Here is a 19,750-nt window from a genome sequence, read left to right as displayed (position 1 = left end):
AACAGGGATCCCGCGAACGTCCCAGCAGTGGCGGAATCCTGAGCGCCAGCGCGTTCGGCCTCTGCTGACCAGGCAGCGAAAGCGGAGGCGGGGGTCTGCCGTTCTGCTTTCAGTTCTGTCAGAGTGTCTAGGACCAATCTCCACACGGTGGAGAGTTTCCCACTGTCTTTAGAGCCTGAGCTAATGTCGTCCCACAGTGCCGCGCCGATCTTTTCCCAAGTAGCTGCTTCAAAGGCTGCGGTCACTGAGGGGATTAGTCCGTGCTGCCGAGCCCACAACAGCACCCTCCTCAGGTTCCCCTGATAAGATAATCCTCTCTCAGAGAGTATGTGTTGGAGGAGCTTAACCACTGCCGCTTCTTCTTTACCCAGCGCGGACCCCATCTCCTCCCCAGCCGCTCACCTGATCAGGGCGAGATTCCCACGATTGCGCCCGCGTCTTCCCAGGCGCCGGGGCAGCGCCTGCTACGGCTGATACTGCCCCCTCTGGGCCGTCTTCTCTTGCTCGGGCGAGCACCGACGAGAGGGTCCCGACTCCACTGTATTCAAATCCCACGTACTTTTCATAAGGCTCTTGCAGGTCCCTGTTCGGGTGCCACTTGCTGACACGGAAGTCCCGGACACAACTTAGACGACCAATGTGATCAAGTTGATGCCACTTTATTAAAGGCTACACAGCAATTTATACTCTATCACAAGCTTCACGCGCCGCTATCTTATTGCTAATAGGCTAAAGCTACTTGTTCGCGCGCCCTTCTGCCCTCTATGATTGGTCCCGGTGTGGTGTCCACGCGCTGCTCTCCCACTAGGTAGGCATCCTGTTTTCAACAGTCCAACTTCTTTATCTTTTGCCCAGGAATGTAGTTTCTCAATCTATCTTGGCCTTGTTTATGTCCTTGAACACAGCTGCAGCTTGTTGTTACAGTGAGGCCACTCAGTCTGGATCACTCATAACATGTTCGTTGTTCTCCAGCGATTCCAGAACCCTCCTGTGCCCTTTATACTGAGATAAAGTCAGCTTCTTTGCATTATTCCCTGAGCTTCATGGGCATATCACCCTTGCCCATCTCCTCTGAGCCTTCTTCCATTGTAGAGGTTTATTGGTCAGTCACACGCACACTTCGAGCATGTTCAAAGGTGATCCTCAAGGGCATTACCTCTGCAAACTGATTGGAGTGTCCAGTCTCTTTGCAAGTTGCAGCTTCTCTTGTGGAGGGGTTCCAGGAAGTGGCTTGTCATCTCCTATTTTCTGCTGTGATCTTACAGGATATGTCTGTAAATGAACTCCGTCATTTATTTTTTGTACTTAATTCATCATACGCTGGACCATCAATTGTCCAAGGAGTTCAGTGTTCCTTCTACTGTTGATTTCCTGGCCACTGACTAACAAGATGAACTAATCCTGGGCTGGAGCCTGAACCAATATGTGCCTACTGGGTAAGAGCGAGGACCCATTTTTACCACATAGCAGTGGTTGCTCTTCCCCCAGTGGGTTTTGAATCCTTGAACATAAAATTCAGGACCAGCAGTCTGGGACATAACCACAGTGCCCGCTCTGTGTCTAATACTTCACTGGCACTCAGAACACCTCCATATGCAGCCAGGACTTCTTAAACCAGAGGGATATACTTATTTTTTACCCCTTTGTAACTCTGGCTCCAGAATCCCAATGGCCACTCTCCCATCTCAAGGGGCTGGCTCATTGTCACAAACTCCATATGATGCTGTTTTTTCCTGCACTGGTATATAACAAATGTTTTACATCACTACCTACTGATTCGTGGAAAAAAAGACTCTACAACTCAAATAGAGTTATAAAGCAGGTATGTTTACTCTGGCCGGGGTGCAAGGAGATTTCTCCACAAAGCTTGCACACCCACCACACATCTTACCAAAAACTTATCGAGTGTGGATATACATATTCATTGGATTACATAACACAAACATACATATGCATGAGTAAGGCTGGGTTAGTTCTAGAGGCTGGTGTCAGCAGTTTATGTTCTCTTTGCACCTGCGCATTGCCTCCTGGGGGGCGTCTTCAGGGGGCTTTGGGAGGAAGGCTCGTAGTCTTTCTCACTTTGTACTTTTCCTCAGAGCATGCGCAGATTCTCTTAGCCAATTTCTTGAATAACAAGAGTGTTTTCAGCTGGTTTACACATTCTATCTTATCTAAGAGAACCAATGGAACTTCTACCATCCATATATGGCTATCTTTACTCATTACTGAGGCCCAACTAGTTAGAGCACATCTGTTCCTCAAGGACAAAAACATGATATTTTGCTGAACACTGCAGTTCTTGGTAGATTTTCACAGTAAACTGCTTTGTTTTGATGGACACAGTAGCCCTTGGTAAAATTCCACAGAACAGTCTGGGCAAGCAGGATTATTAGTAATATTCAAAAATACTATAAGTTGCTATAAGTAAGTAAATAAGTAAATAAGTCTCAAAACAAGTAATCATTTCTCTGTATCACTAGCTACTAAAGTCTGATTAAGGCTCTCCCTTTTGCACTGAGCATTTATTACTGCTTCCTTTAGGAAACCATTACTCTGGGAGAGAATGTCAGCTTGATTTGCAACCTCTGTTGCAAATATTTTTGGTGCTCCACTTGAAGCCTACCTAGAACATGTGCTGTCATGCCTTCAGAGAGAGCAGCTCTCTCCTAGTGTTTTATATGTATCCTCTTCTGTCTGCAAGGCCCAGGCCAATTTTCTTGGAGTCTGTACTGGGAGGTGGTCCAGATTCCAGGCAACTAGAACATGGGCTTGAAGCAAGCACCATCCTGTTTCCTCCCAGTCATCTTCCCATCTCAGTACCATTTTCTTGGGTCCCTTTGGACCCTTCTTTTCCCAACTATTCATTCACACTCATCCCCAAACACATAACAGGCCCACCACTCACAGTACAGTACACACAGAATCACAGAATCACAGAATCATCTAGGTTGGAAAGGACCTTGAAGATCATCTAGTCCAACCGTTAACGTAGCATTGGCAGTTTCCAACTACACCAGATCCCTCAGCGCCATGTCAACCCTACTCTTAAACACCTCCAGGGATGGGGACTCCACCACCTCCCTGGGCAGCCCATTCCAACGCCTAACAACCCGTTCTGGAAAGAAATGCTTCCTAATATCTAGTCTAAACCTTCCCTGGCGCAACTTGAGGCCATTACCTCTTGTCTTATCACTCATTACTTGGTTAAAGAGACTCATCCCCAGCTCTCTGCAGCCTCCTTTCAGGTAGTTGTAGAGGGCGATGAGGTCTCCCCTCAGCCTCCTCTTCTCCAAACTAAACAACCCCAGTTCCATCAGGCACTCCTCGTATGACATGTGCTCCAGACCCTTCACCAGCTTCGTTGCCCTTCTCTGGACACGCTCGAGTAATTCAATGTCCTTTTTGTAGTGAGGGGCCCAAAACTGAACACAGGAATCGAGGTGTGGCCTCACCAGTGCCGAGTACAGGGGCAAGATCCCTTCCCTGTCCCTGCTGGCCACGCTATTTCTGACACAAGCCAGGATGCCATTGGCCTTCTTGGCCACCTGGGCACACTGCTGGCTCCTGTTCAGCCGGCTGTCAATCAACTCCCCCAGGTCCCTCTCTGACTGGCAGCTCTCCAGCCACTCCTCCCCAAGCCTGTAGCGCTGCTGGGGGTTGTTGTGGCTGAAGTGCAGCACCCGGCATTTGGCCTTATTGAAACTCCTCCAGTTGGCTTCAGCCCATCGCTCCAGCCTGTCCAGGTCTCTCTGCAGAGCCTCCCTACCCTCGAGCAGATCAACACTCCCACCCAACTTGGTGTCATCTGCAAACTTACTGAGGGTGCACTCGATCCGCTCGTCTAGATCATCAATAAAGATGTTAAACAGGAGTGGCCCCAAAACTGAGCCCTGGGGGACACCACTTGTGACCAGCTGCCAACTGGATTTAACTCCATTCACCACCACTCTTTGGGCCCGGCCATCCAGCCAGTTTTTTACCCAGCGAAGCGTGCGATCATCCAAGCCTCGAGCAGCCAGTTTTGCCAGGAGAATGCTGTGGGAAACGGTGTCAAAGGCCTTACTGAAGTCGAGGTAAACTACATCCACAGCCTTTCCCTCATCCAATAAGCAGGTCGCCCTGTCGTAGAAGGAGATCAGGTTTGTCAAGCAGGACCTGCCTTTCATAAACCCATGCTGACTGGGCCTGATCCCCTGGTTGTCCCGCATGTGTTGTGTGATGGTACTCAGGATGAGCTGCTCCATCAGCTTCCCGGGCACCAACGTCAAGCTGACAAGCCTGTAATTTCCTGGATCATCCTTCCGACCCTACACCACCACCAATTCCCAATAGCAGAATCAAGGCTCCTTCTGGAGACTCAAAATCATTCCAATTATACCAGATCCAGCCCATGACAGTTCCTGGTGTTGCTCACATTCTCTCCTAATTACTGTCATGGGCAAAACAGTTTAAATTTGGGGAATTTTGCTTGTGTTAATTTATTGACAACCAGCACAAACCTCCCATCACTGATTTGGGCACTGAGAAAAAGACAATTAGACAAACACATAAACACCTATCCTCTCCCGTCCCCAGTCTCATCTTCCCTTATTTTCACAAGTTACACTCAGTCTGTCAAAATTCTTCTAATAAGGAAATGGGTAGTGTAGAATATTGAGGTGATATGTGTAACAGTTTCTGCCTTGTGTGCCTGCTCCAGCATGGGTTTCCCACAGGCTGCATTCCCTTCAGAGGTGTATGTACCACCCCCCTATAAAAAGTGCCTCTCCAGCCACCACTGGCTGTGTGCGTATTTCTTAAATATGTTTCAGCAGGAGCACCATGTACTTTTATTGGATAAAATTTTGGTGTGAAATACATTTTTTTTCTTTCCCACAGTTGCTTTCATTTGCCTTATGGCAGGCTAGAAGCAGCTGAGAGTAACACAGGGCCTTAAGATTTGAACAGATAGAACTCATTATTACCAAACCTGCTGTAGAAGTAATGAGAACAAAGAGGATAAATGTATTGTGATCCAGTCTCTGCTCATGCGACTCAGAAGAAGCAAAAAAAAAAACCCAATTTGAATCATTTTACCATTTATCATTTTATCATTAGCTTTCATGTGTCTGCTGTACACCTGATGATGAAGCTGGGGAGCCTGGAGACATTTTCCTCCCTATGTTTTGTCTTTGCTTGGTATTTTTTGTTGTTGCTGTTGATTTGTTTTTAATTTCTAAAGCATATATAACTATCTCTATGGCAGTGAGAAAAGAAAGCAACCATTTTACTGTCTTGAAGACAGATGAAGTCCGCACACTGAGTGCTGTACAGGCTTGTTTGTCTCTTGTTTCTCATTACTAATTGGTTAGAATGGATGGTATTAATTTCCAACAAGTATGTGTTTTAGAGAATTCATACATATGCAGCTTCAGGGAATTATACTTTGGAAATGAAGCACCCATCGAAACAGGAGGTGGCTGGTACACTTTGTATTCTGACTTTTTTTTAATAAATCATCTTTTGTTTTCCTTTTCAAAAAGCTTAAGAAAAGAACCTTTTGCTATCTTTTCAGGAATGTCACACTGATAGTCATCTGTGCTTTGTCTGCTTTCATTTGTACCATTCACGGGCAGTTGTGGATTATATAGGTGTCCTGGTTTTGTCTGGGATAGAGTTAATTTTCTTGATCTGGGAGAGAGCATAGCCAGGGCACCCGACCTGGATTTTGGCCAGGATAGAGTTAACGTTCCTTGAGCTGGGAGGGGGCACAGCCAGAGTGCTGGGCCCAGATTGGCCATTGGAGTATTCCATATCATGTGACGTTATGCTCAGTATATGAAGGAGGCGGGTTCTCTCTCACTTCAGGTCAGCGTGGTGGGATCTTTGTTCTGTTGGAAATTGCTGCCAAGGGTGGGCTGGGTATTGGTTGGTGGGTGGTGAGCAATCGCATTGTGTATTACCCGTTTGGACTTCCTATTGTTGCAGTTGTTTTGTTACCATCACTAAACTGTTTTTTTTTAATTCAACCTACGAGTTCTTCCTTTTTGTCTCTCCCCTATTTTCCCGGGCAGGGGAAAAGGTGAGCGACCGGCTGCGTGGTGTTTGGCTGCTGGCCGAGTTCAAACCACGACAATAGGACAAAGTAGCTGAATTCCTAACTTCCACATTCAAATTAATGTATTGGGAAACTTCCAAGACTCACCTTCCCTTTTTTTTTAATAAAGTATTCTAGTTTTCAGTTTGTGTGCTGAAACATATCTAGTCTGTATTTTTTTAAATATCATTAAAATGGTGTGACAGCCTTCTATTGAGTTGTATAAGGGGGAGGGAAATATTGTATCAATTTCCTTTTTCTTTCTGTCTTTAATAGGTTACTCTCATATATTTATCCCTCCCCAGATCAGATTTAAAAAGCCTAATCTCAACTGACCACCTTTTACATTGTAGAATACAAATCAGGTTAGATGAAGAAATGGTAGTCCCTTTACCTCTTCAGAAGGCTGCCTGCTGGAGCAGGCTTGGAATCTTTTTAAATTTCATTGTCCCACCTGGAATGACAACTTCTCTCTTTCTTTATAGACTCTTCATATTCGGAACCTCCTGATGTTCAGCAACAATTGAACCACTACCAGTCTGCAGCTCTGGCCAGGAACAATAACATCAGCCGAATCCCACTTTCTGCGAGTACTGCAGGAATGGAAAAAACAGAAGCAATCCTCAACTGTGAATTTTGTGAATTCTCCTCGGGTTACATACAGAGCATTCGACGTCATTACCGTGACAAGCACGGAGGGAAGAAACTCTTCAAGTGCAAAGATTGTTCTTTTTATACTGGCTTTAAGTAAGTATTGTGCAAAACAAATAAACTGAACTTCTAATGGGATATTTTTTAGCACTTCAAAAGACTTCTGAAATCTTTGTGAAAACTGGCTGTAGCTAAGAGGCACATGACCAATGGTGACCAGGGAGAGAAACACAGGAAATGCCATATCAGATCACAGCAGCATCCATGTAATTATTTTTCTTCATTCCTACAACAGCTTGTACCATCTGCTGAAGGGAAAAGCATGAGAAACACTTGCAGTAGGCTGTACACTACAGTAAATAGTACAAGGAGTGTTGTTTTTTTCCCCCTCACAATTTGTAATAAGGCATATTTTTGGAACAATTAACATGAAGCATGGGGCAGTCAAATGTTCTAGGTAGGTTATAGAATTTCTATTCCCTCTATGAAGAAAGCTCTCATAATCCCTACCCCCCCACGCCCTTCCCCCCCCGCAATTTATCTGGCTGAAATATAAAGCATACTCCAAAGTGCCTGATAGCATATAGAAACATTTCAGCAAATCCAATTAAACATTGCAAAACTTAGTTTCATGTGTGTCTGTGTTTAGCCATGTTCCTTAAGGGAAAAAAAAGTTTATGCAGTTGTGCTGTTTCTCAGTTTCCTTCTGATATTTTGAACCCTCAGTCATAGCCCCCTTAGCTGACATTCAAGGTCTCAAAGCTGTTATGTCCTTAGGAGATTTGTGAAAATAGATAATGTGGTTGGCTAAAGGAGAGAGATTCTGTTGAAGAATTATGCTCAACCTTTCTTATTAGAATCGTAGAATATCCTGAGCTGGAAAGTTTGTCTTAAAGCTGAATCAGGGGAAGTTCAGATTGAATATTAGGAAAAAGTTCTTCGCTGAGAGGGTGGTCAAGCATTGGAACAAGCTCCCCAGGGAAGTGGTCATGGCACCAAGCCTGTCGGTGTTCAAAAAGCGTTTGGACAATGATCTTAGATATATGGTTTAACTTTTAGGTTGCCCTGTGTGGAGTCAGGAGTTGGACTTGATGATCCTTGTGTGAATCAACAGCTGCTCCTAATTTAGTATCATTGGCAAACTTACTTAGTGTGCACTCAACTCCCATGCCCAGGTCATTGATAAAAACACTAAGGAGAACTGGCCCTAAAATTGAGCCATGGGGAACTCCACTAGTGACTGGCCACCAGCCAGATGTTACCCCATTTACTACAACTCTTTGAGCCTGACCCTTTAGCAATTGTTCGCCCATTGTATTGTGTACATGTCTAGCTGTATGCTGGACATTAGACATGAGAGACCTCATACAAGATCAGACGCAAGTTATACATCCATAAGGGATCAGGCTTTGTTGCTTCAGCTCCTTGCCAGTTACATGGCATAACTTGCTGTTTAATTCCATATTACTATTATTGCTCCAGATTATTATTTGTTTTAAGCATTTCCAACTCTTGACAGGTCCAATGTATCTTTTCACATTTTCCTATTGCCCTTTTCTCCCACCAGGATTAAACAAAATTGCCTTAAATCATGCTGTAATTACATATGTTCATAGTTACATAAAGAGAGTTGTGTTCTTTATTGTGGTGTCTCGAACTTTCTGGGATTAAGTCTTTCCTCTTTAAATGTACAACATACAGATGTGAGCTCTCTTTAAAAAAAACCTTCCAGTCACCAGAGAGAATTAAACACACAAAAGCATCCACTGAAGCTGATAAAAACTCACCTACTGGCTTCAATGACCACTGGATCAGGCCCAAAGCCAGTTGTGTTAGTAAGTTGTTTTGCGTTCAAGCTAACAGACTTGGAAAACTTTCAAAGGGGCTTTAAATTCTGTAATTTAATGCAGCCAGCAGCTTCACTCTTGCAAGCTTTAGTACTACCTCAGGAAAAAAAAAATGACCTAATTTCCCCAAGTTTACAAACACCTCTCATTTTAGTACTTGACCTTGTGGCTTGATAGGTGCATAGTTAATTTCCTCTGCATGTATGTCTCTTGTATCTTTTAAGTATGCAGCTAATGGTATGACATTTGTTGTGCAAAAGTACTGTTTATTTGTGGAGTATTCTCAGTCTTGCATTTTCAGGTCCTCATAATTGAGGCTTTCAAACTTATCACTTGGTGTCAAATTTACTGTAGTTGCAAGTCTATTTCGTATCTCAGATCTGAAAATTTAAGCTGCTGTGGTGCTAGTCCTACAAAGAGAGAGAGGTTGTTGAGGATATTTTTTTTTTTTTGCCATCAGAAATAAGGTTTTTTTCACCTTTCAAAGTCTAGGACATTTGAAAGGATTTTACTCAACTTGCTAAAATATCTCTCTTTGCCAAAGGCAAGCAAATAATGAGCACAAAAGTTGGAAATCCTTCTACCATCTTAACTATAGCAACGTGACTATAGAGCAATCGCTGCAAAATAATATCTTGTACACAATGTGTGTTCAGTTACTTAGGGATATGAGCCTGCAAATACCTATGCTCGTATGGTATCCATGTGAGTAGTCCTGCTGAAATGCCATGTGGCTTTATGAAGAGAAGGCTGAGTGGTATCTGTACCATTTTATACAACACTTCTGTAATAGAGCTGTGACACTTCAGCATTCCATACACACCTCTTCTGACTGTTTCCATGTCTCCCTCCCATTTTACAGATCTGCTTTTACTATGCACGTGGAAGCTGGACATTCAGCAGTTCCTGAGGAAGGACCTAAAGACCTTCGTTGTCCTCTTTGCCTATATCACACCAAATACAAATGTAACATGATTGATCATATAGTTCTGCACAGAGGTAAAGATGTCCCTGTATATATCTATATCTGACAAAGAGAATGCTGAACAGAACACCACTCTTTCAGATTGATCCATTAAATTTTTCTCTGTGTGAGCTCAGATATGTTGAATAGATCAGGCCTAAGTATGTCTTACTACTTTTCTGTGAAATATAAAGTTTATCAATGTAGAAGTGAGACAGATTTAAAATTATTTTTAAGCTTTTCATCTAGAGAGGTCAATAGTCATCAAGTACCTATTTAGCAAGAGTTAGACTAATTTACAACTCAGACCAAGGCCATAGTTGTTTCCTATGTATGTGTTTCTAAAGTGCTTGCTATCATAAACACTGTGGTAGGATGTATGAATTAACTCTAGAGGCTTAAAAATATCCCTTGACTGCTTACTGCTTCCTTGAAATTTCTCACTTCATAACATCTTCCTCACCTGGTCTTAGGAACAAGACAAAAATTAGAATGTTTATTTTTTTCTCTTCCCCCTGTTGTTTTTTTTTTAATCCATCTGAAAGCAGGATTAGGGATTCCTATTCTATTAACTACAGGCAAGCTCAGAAGAGACATCTTTTGTGGCACTCTGGACTGAGATTCCTGCTGTTGTGGGTTAACCCTGGTGGGCAGATAAGTTGCTCGCTCCTCCTCTAGTGAGAAGGGGGGGGAATCAGAAGGGTAAAAGTGAGAAAACTTGTGGGTTGAGATAAAGACAGTTTAATAGGGAAAGCAAAAGCTGCATGTGCAAGCAAAGCAAAATAAGGAATTCATTCACTGCTTCCCATCCTCAGGCAGGTGCTCAGCCATCTCCAGTGTTCTGGTTTGAGTGAGTGGTGGGGGTTTTTTGGTAGCAGGGGAGGGGGCTACAGCTGTGGCCCCCTGTGAGAAGCTTCTTGAAGCTTCCCCGGCTCCAAGTCAGACCCACCTTTGCACCAAGGCCGGGCCAATTAGTTGCGCCTTTGCGATAATGTATTTAAGATGAGGAAACTGGGAGGAGTTGTAGGAGTTGTGAGGAGAACATCTGTGCAAACACCAAGGTCAGTGGAAGGAAGGAGGAGGAAGGGGGGGAGGTGTGCCGATGCAGAGAGATAATAATTGCCTGCTTGCAGGTTGGGCAGAGTCTCTGAGTATTGTATTGCTGGTGAGCAAACACGTTTCGCATGCCATCTTTTTCTTGGAGGAGCTTCTGGTGTTGCAACCACTGTCATAATCCCTTGTAGCAAACCACTTTTCAATGCTGGTTATTTAGGGTCCTTCCTGTACCAAATCAGTGAAGTAGACATATATCATTCAAACTTCTTTCTGTTGTAAAGGCTATTTTGAAGGAGCATTTGAGAAAAAGGCTAAGGACTGTTTGAGGACTCAAAAGGCATATAACAAAGCTGTTTTAGTAAGTGTAAGGGTTCAAGAGTTGCTTTTACTTAGGTGCAATCTTGTCCTTGAAGGTATCATGGTGTTGTATTTTGTCCAGCTTTAGGGCATGCTTCAAGATGCTCTCATTTGGAGAAAAGGTAGGTTTGGAAGGGCGGGGGGGGGGGATGAGTGCAGGGAGCACAAACCCCGGGGCTCCAAATACTGGTTTAGGCACATCTTGTGAGAGCATTCTCTGGATTGTGCTTGCCCAAGATCAACTAGAGAAGGTCTGACAGTTCAAATGCAAATAGAGAGAGGGAGATCTTGCCTGGGCCTAGTTAGGCAAACTTCCAGCAAAAGTAGACAATGCTAAGAATGTCAAGATGCAACAGTGGAGTAGAACTTCATGAGCTCAAGCAGTTGTGCTGGCTTTACAGAGCTGTTTCTGACCAACTGCTAGGAAGGAGGGGTGGTTACCCCCTGAATATGTGACACCAGATCTGTTCTTTTGTATAGCTGTAGCTTCAGTTGCACAAGTCACACCTGAGCTCTTCTGCTGCTGAAACAAAACTGTAGTAGGAGGGGATGTGATTATACACTCACTAGAGTGTTGGGGGAGGTAAAACAGAATAAAGGCTTTAATGCAAATGAAAATTTAGCCTTTGAAGAGTTTTATACGCCCCTGAGGGAAGGGCAAGGATTTTTCTCAGGCATGCAGCACCCAGACTGTAAAGGAATTAAGGTCCATTCTTAAAATTTTTTTCTGGTGTATATATCCAGATTAAAACCTATTGCTGTGTCTAATTGGGGCAGCTAAAGCAGAGGATTTTGATGGAGTTTAATGTGCACAGAAAGAAGGTGCTGTGTGCTGTGAGGGATGTTGCACAGTCTCAGATAGCCTTCCTTACTTGTAGCCATTTGGATTGATAAAACAAGGACAATCTCAAGCTGTGGTCTAAGCACATTTGTTCTCCAGGTAGAGGAAGCAGTACATTGTATAAAGTCAGAAGATTGAAGGTTTTGATTCATTTTCTGTATTATCTTCTCTCCTATGCAAAAATCCCTCCAGCAAAGTGAGAAAACAGTTATAGATCTCTAACTTACATTATAGCTTTCAAAATGGTGGCATTCCAAGTCCCTGATTTGGCAGCATGCAGTTGAAATGAAGACTATTTGCCTCTTAGTGAATAGCTACAGAAGTTGATTCTTACCAAGCTACATTATTAAGTGTTATGGCCAACAGGATGTTGCTAGTTTGCCACTGAAAGCCTTCTGTCATGTGTCACCTACTCTGCTCAATCAGTTCCTCAGAGTGATTTAACTTTGATTCATAGAATCATAGAAAAATCTACATTGGAAAGGGCTTCTGGAGATCATCTGGTCCAACCAGCTGTTGGAAGCAGGACCTTAGATTAGATTATCCAGGGCCCTGTCAAGCCAAGTCTTGAATATTTCCAGCAAGGGAGATTCGATTTCTTCTCTGGATAACCTATTCCAATTTTAATTGTTTTCATGGTGAAAAATTTTCTTATAATCCAGATGGAATTGCCCCTGAAGCAACTTGTGCCCATTGCTTCTTGTCCTGTCACCACACATCCTTATGAAGGGAATACCTCCATCTTCTCTATAACTACCTTTTAGGGCTTGGTGTTAAAGGATTTCACCAGACTGTGGGTATCTCTAGGCTTACTTTATTAAGAACTCAGAGCTGGGCCATCACCTCAGTGAGTGGCCAACAGCTAACAATAAGCACCCTCTCTATAGATGATCTAACATACAATACAAAGAGTCTTTGGTGATTTTCCAGGAACTTTCAGCTCTCAATTCATCATCAATTTCCAAAGTCCATTGTATTCCACAGTTTCGGCTAGTTCTTATCGTGCCATTCTAATTCCTCTTCAGACACCACTGCTCACTGATGCAGTCTTCGGTCATCATGGTTACTTGTCTTCTGAACAATCTTCATCATAATTCGCTTTTAGACTTCTGAGAAAAGACTCAAAATGTTCTATTTAACATATACTTAATCTATGTCTAGCTTTTCATTACTTAGCTTTTCTAAGTTGCTTAAACTGTCAGTATTGTTCCTAGAGCACCCGTGCTCTATAAAACAATATCTATTTATTAATTATTCCTGCTATTAATAATATCCTAAGAGAAAAGAGTTTTCTAAAGCTTGTTCCTTTTACAAATTCCCTCCTTTTGTTTTTTCATTGCACTCCTGCAATCCTTCTTATTTATAATTCCACATCTCTCTTTCTATCTTCTGCATTATAAAAGAACAACAACCAATGAAATATTGAAACAAAACAATCACACAGACTATTATGACTATAATAGTTAAAAATAATAACAGTTAATTTAAATAAAATTTCAGCTGGGGAAATCTCAATTGGCTGTCTTGGGGTATTCCTTATATCCCATAACACTAAATTTAAAGCATTGGGCCACTTTAGGCCAGTCTGTTTACAAACCTTAAGTAATTTTTCTTTTAAGGTTCTGTTCATTTGTTCTACTTGGCCGGATGATTCGGGGTGATGGGGAGTATGAAATTGACTAAAAATTCCTAAGGAATTATAAATTGGAATTAAAATATCAGCTGTGCAATGACCCCCATGATCAGAGTCAATGACTTCAGGAACTCCATATTTAGGAATTATTTTCTTCAGTAAAATTTTTTGCTACTGCTTTTGAATCATTTTTCCTAGTAGGAAAAGCTTTTACCCATCCTGTTAGCTGATCAACTATCACTAACATGTAAGAGTACCCCATTGTTTTTGGCATTTCAGCATAATCAATTTGGAGCTTTTGAAAAGGAAAGGTGGCTGGAGGTCTTTTTCCACTGGGTGCCTTAATTCGTACAGAAACATATTGTTTCACAGATTCTTTTGGCTGCTGCATAAATTCCTGGGGCAACCCAAAGTCTTTGAATCCGGAGCGCTAAGCTCTCTGGCTCCCAAGAGTTTTTTTCATGATGCCATTGCGTAATCGGTAATAAATACCTTTTTGGAAGAAGAGACTTGTTATTAAGCATCCATTGTTCTCCTTGTGGCTGGGCTCCAAGCTGGATCCACTGCTCCTTTTCTTCATCAGGGAGGTCTTCATAGAACTTATTTTTATCCAGAAGTTCGGATATCGCCTCATGTTGTGATAATGACATGATAGACACAACCTGTCGTGCTGCAGCTCTAGCTGCTTGGTCAGCTAAAGAATTTCCTTTTGAAATCATATCTTGCCTCTGAGTATGTGCTTTTATATAGATGACAGAAATCTCAGAGGGTAATTGTATCGCCTCTAATAATTCCTTGATCTGCTTTCTATGAGCCATAGTCTTCCCTGCTGATGTTAAGAAACCCCGATCTTTCCATAAAGTCCCAGTTGCATGGCAGATACCAAAAGCATATTTAGAGTCCATATAAATGTTAACTCTTGTCCCACTTGCATATTTTGCAGCTTCTGTGAGAGCAATTATTTCCACTCCTTGTGCACCTAAAGGTGCAGGCAAAGGTCCCACCAATAGTACCTGCATTTCTGTAGTCACTGCAAAACCAGTACATCTTCGACCTTCTTCATAATAGGAGGAGCCGTTGTTTTGCTGATTAGGGATACCAATTAAACTCAGACACCAGAGTGAAAAGAGCAGGAGTATTTTACTAGAAATAACTAAATAATATAACAGAATAATACAGAAAACATACAGTAAGAAAAGACAGAATAGTGCACTCAAACAAATAGGAAAATACAGGGTAATGCATCAAATCATTACTGCCTGAGAGAGAGAGAATAGTGATTAAGAAAGATCCATCACCACTTGCATACGTTACCATCATCCAGATCCGCAGTCGCTGGGCAGCCCCGGTTACAGCGAGGATTTGGAGAGCCTGTCCCGGCAAGTGGGAAATCCTACGCGGTGCGTCCACCCGTAGGTGAGGCTTCCAAAGTCACTGTGAGTGGGTCCAGCCTTATATACCTGAAATCAGTAAGCCAGAATAGCTGGCACCTTTGTTTTGAGCAGAAATATCTGGTTTCAATCTCACATTAGATTCCCCCAGAGCCTGGCCAGGGCTTAAGGGAGAAGCTAAGGGAGTTTCTCTGCTTATCTAATGGGATTATGAGCAAGGTCTCACATCAGGCCACAGTGCCAGACAACAGTCTCCATGACCCTGTTATTTTATCCACACACAAAGAAAGATAAATATACATTCAAGATAGCTACATCTTCCATACATATTTCACTAATGACTACATATGGAGTTAGCAGTTTCGGTTCAGGGCCTGTTGCTCAGGCTTCAATACTTCCACTTTTTACATCAGACTAGGTGGTTTGTTATAACTTAGTATAATACCTATTAGCACAATGGTTATCAGTTATAAAATGTACAGGATTCATCTATAGGTCAACTCTGGCTTGGGCCTATTGTCCAAGCCTTAGCACTTCAGCCGTCCGTGAAGAGGTTCAAATCAGGGTTATCTAAAGGTTGATCCTTCAAATCGTCTCGCAGTTTGCTGGTTTCACTTAATAATTGAACACAGTTATGGTTATCTTTTTCTCCATCGGAGGGTAAAGGCATTAGGGTGGCAGGGTTCAATGTATTGCACCTTTCCAATTTCAAATTATTAGCCAATAATAGATCTCATATCTATGCACCCTTTGAGGAGATAAAGCTTTCTCCGCACATTGTTTTAATAATATCTCTACTTCATGGGGTACACAGACAGTTAGTGGATGTCCTAGGACAATTGTCCTGGTTTTTTTTCTACCATTTCAGCGGCTGCTGCTATTGCTCTAGTGCAAAAAGGAGTTCCTTTAGTCACTGGGTCTAATGTATAAGAAAAATAGGCAACAGGTCGTTCATGTGGTCCTAAAGTTTGTACTAACACCCCTCTCGCAGTTCCTTTATTTTCATCACAATTTAAAAGGTTTTGAATAATCAGGAAGTCCTGGCTTTAATATGAATCCAAGATATTTCACTTGCTGTTGGCAAACCTGTAATTTGGACAGAGATGCACGGTGTCCTTTTTTAACAAGTTGGATACATAGATATTCAGTATCTCTAATACAATCATCCTTAGTTTTACTTGCTCATAACAAATCATCAACATATTGTATCAAAACAGACTTATTTGAAAAAACTAAATCTTGTAAATCATTTTTCAAAATTTGAGAAAATACTGTTGGAGAACTAGTAAACCCTTGTGGTAACCTAGTCCAAGTTAACTGCTTCCCTTGCCATGTGAAGGCAAAGATTGATTGGCTTTCTTCCGCAATTGGAATGCTAAAGAAAGCTCCTGTAAGATCAAGCACAGTGAAATACTGTGCCCAGACTGGAATCTGTGTTAAAATCAGACTAGGATCTGGTACCACAGGATGTGAAGTAATTACATGTTCATTTACAGCTCGTAAATCTTGAACAAATCTATATTCAGGGTCTTCATCTTTATCTACTTTATGTTTACTAACTGGTAAAATTGGAGTATTATAAGGACTACAACGTTCCTTTAAAATTCTTTTTTCTAAAAGATGTACAATTTGTTTTTCTGTACTGGGAATGGCCTCATTTATAATTGGATATTGCCAAATTGAAGGAGGAGTCCCTCCTTTTGTTTTTATCACAATTGGCTCAGCGGATTTTAACAATCCCACTTCATCTCCTGATGTACTCCAAAGTTCTCTGGGAATTGCAGCCAATTCAAATCATATATCATTCAAATCATTTTGGTTTTGACCTCCCAATTCAATTATTTCTGAGCCCATTAAAATCAATTGAATCCCTGTTGGAGTCAAGGAGATAAACGTACCAAATTCCTGCAAAAGGTCTTGTCAAAGGGATAGATAAATATTTTATCTCTTCCCCTACTACTCCCTGTACTATCATTCAAAATGTGGGGAACTTCAAAATTCAGTACAGGCCCAAAAGGCAAGCAGGGGAATTGGGAGAGATCACAAATTTACCCCAAACCAATTTCTTATCCAAAATGATACCGTTTACCTTTGCAGAAATCTGACCGTGCTCATCTACCTTGATTCCAACAGGTCCCATTGCTCTTTCAGTTCCCAGAGAAGATGAGTATCATTTCCTTCACTGTGAGTGAGGTCGAGGAGGTCTGGCAGGTGGAGATCCTCCTTGTGCAGACACGGCTCTCAGCAGGCACTCTCTCTGCATGTGTCCCAAATTTCCACAGTAGAAGCACCCTAAAGAATTAGCATATTGAGAGATAGGAGGAATTCTGCCTCGGGCACCCCTTCCCCTGATTCTACCTCGGGGAAATCCCCAACCTCTCCCTCTTGGGTTATAGGTTTGGGTAATTGCTGCAGCCAACAACCCAATTTCTCTTTCTTTCTCTTTTTGCTCTCGCTTTTTCTCAAGTTTTAACCTTTCTTCTTGCTGCTTTTGCTTTCATCTCTCCCGTCAAAAACAAAAGCAGCAGTGCTCAAGATTTTAGTTAATGTTTCACCTTGCCAGCCTGGCATGAGTTTCTACAAAAACACTAATAGCTAGTGGCTCTTGGAAATTGTCACGGGTCATACCCCCATAATTAAAGTAGCCTTCAATCGGCCCTAATAATCACTTGGGTGCTCGTCTGATCTTTGTTTGCATTCCAAAGCTTTTGTCCAATTAGTTACTCTCTTACCTTTTTGGAAAATCTTTTCCCTTTTCTCTGCTTGAAATAGTTCTCGTAATAAAGTTTTCATATCATTCCAATTAGGAGTATAATCAGTGACAATTCCCAATAACAATTGAGCACATTTTTCAGCATCATCTTGTAAGCAAGGCATTTTTGCCTGCCAAGCAACTAAATCACCTTGCTTCCAAGGCTCATGTCTCATCACTGCTGTTACTGGAGAGACGTCGGCCCCTGCACCAGGGCCCGCTCTAGGGTTTGGGATGTAATCCAAATGCATTGGATACATGCCAGCACTTCTAAAAGGGAATTCAGTTTCCTCAGCTTCAGGAGCTGAAGGAAGTAAACTCCCTTTAGTTTTTATCAAAGAAGTTTTCTTTCTTTGTTGACTCCAATTATACCAAATATACCAATAATCAATATCTTGACTCCCAGAATCCTCCAAAATTATTCTCAAAACTTTTTGCTTATGGGGTTTAACTGTTCCTTTCAGAGGCCATACATTCATTGGCCCTCCTCCTCTGTTTCTTGTCAGGAATGGCCATTCCTCTTGGCACAATATTATCAGTTTCCTTTTCTGTAATGATTGTGCCAAAGGTATCTTTCCCCAATTTTCTAAAACCTCAGCAAGGGGTGTCCCCCTTTCAACGCTGAGTACTGTCCCCATCTTCTATACATTTCTTTTATCTCTCTCTTTGCAAATTTAAACACAAGAGTTTCCCAGTATAATTCTATCTGGAATTACCTGTGCCCAAGTCTCTTAGGTGAACTCACCTCTTATTTCTTTGCCAGCAATTTGAGTATTGGTAACAGGTTTGTCCAGAGGAATATCTGACTCTTCCTCTCTTGTGTCCTAGAGTCCCATCTGGGTCGCCAGTTCTGTTAAAGGATTTTACCAGGCTGTGGGTATCTCTAGGCTTGCTTTATTAACAACTCAGAGTTGGGCCACTCACTGAGGTGATGGCCCAACTCTGAGTTGTTAATAAAGCAAGCCTAGAGATACCCACAGTCTGGTGAAATCCTTTAACATTGGTTTGCCTTAATTGTTACCAGAGCATATTGCTGTCTCATATTCAGCTTGCTGCCCACCAGGATCCCGAAGTACTTTACAGCAGAGTTCCACCCCAGCCAGTTAGACCCTAGCCTGTACTTCTGCTTGGGATTATTCTGTTCCAGGTGCAGGACTTGACATTTATCTTTGTTAAACCTCAATCAATTCTTGTTGGCCCAGTCTTCCAGCCAGTCAAGGTCTCTGTAAAGTTGCTCTTCCTTCTGATGTATCTACCTCTCCCCGCAGTTTGGTGTCATCTGCAAGCTTGGTGAGTGTGTATTCAATACTGTCATACAGATCATTTATAAAGATATTGAATAGTACCAGACCCAGAATCAACTTCTGAGGAACTCCACTTGTGACTAGCTGCCAGTCTGACTTTTCTTACCTCAAAAGGTGATAGTTAATGGCTCAGTTTAGACAGTTTTCTACTCATCTTGTGATCTATCCAGTCCAAGTCTTGCCAGCTTGTCAACAAGGGTGTTGTTGGAGACCATGTCAAAGACCATGCAAAAATCAAGGTAGATGAAGTCTACAGTTCTCCTCTCACCCACTGAGCAAGTTATTTCATCATAGAAGGTAGTCTGGTTGGTCAAGCACAATTCATCCTTTGTGGGCTGAAGCAGGGAGTGAGTATGGAAATTACAAAGTCAGTAGCTACTTTAAAAGCAAACAATAAGAAGAGATTTGGCTCTTGAGTTCCTCTTGGCCTTCATAACAGGCAAATCATGTGAGGTCTTGAAAGTTCCATAATGGAGACTGAACTCCTGCTCCATGCCCAGCAGAGCTGTTGGCCTTTCATTTAGTCCAGGCAATGCAATTACTTTTTATTATTCTTTCCAGCAAATTTTCCCACCATGAAATGCTTTGATATTTTTCCAGCACTGTATGCAACTCACCAAGATCAACAGTAGGGCTCCTTGTTTATAATCCTCAAGCCATTTGTTTTTTAGTAATTATTTTACATTTTTTTCTTGGTATAAATAATTGTTTTGTCCTTCTATTTCATAGAATTGTCATCTGTTTCTCTGGAATAGTAAACTTTCATATATAAGGGCTTTAGAGTGTTAATGCTTTTTTTTTTAACATGTGAGCAAAACATATGCCTGCTTTGACTTTACATACTATAAATATTTAGCGCATTAATTGCTTTTCTATTT

The 19,750-nt window shown here is 42.1% G+C and overlaps 1 protein-coding gene across 4 annotated transcripts in view; it reads left to right on the top strand.

Annotated features, from left to right (window-relative positions):
* The window catches only part of LOC141917713 (zinc finger protein 462-like), a 158,096-nt gene that overhangs the window by 115,820 nt on the left and 22,526 nt on the right, over positions 1-19,750 (top strand). For 3 of the 4 annotated variants that reach the window (XM_074811110.1, XM_074811111.1, XM_074811109.1), the window contains 2 exons: positions 6,562-6,823; positions 9,437-9,573. In XM_074811110.1, the coding sequence (XP_074667211.1) occupies positions 6,562-6,823; positions 9,437-9,573 (399 nt within the window). Of the gene's footprint in view, positions 1-3,245; positions 3,284-6,561; positions 6,824-9,436; positions 9,574-19,750 lie in introns of those variants that run through there. The other variant, XM_074811112.1, reaches the window with a different exon arrangement.

The sequence above is a fragment of the Strix aluco genome, chromosome W, assembly GCF_031877795.1.
Source record: "Strix aluco isolate bStrAlu1 chromosome W, bStrAlu1.hap1, whole genome shotgun sequence".
Taxonomy (NCBI): domain Eukaryota; kingdom Metazoa; phylum Chordata; class Aves; order Strigiformes; family Strigidae; genus Strix; species Strix aluco.
This window is presented reverse-complemented; position numbering and strand designations above follow the sequence as displayed.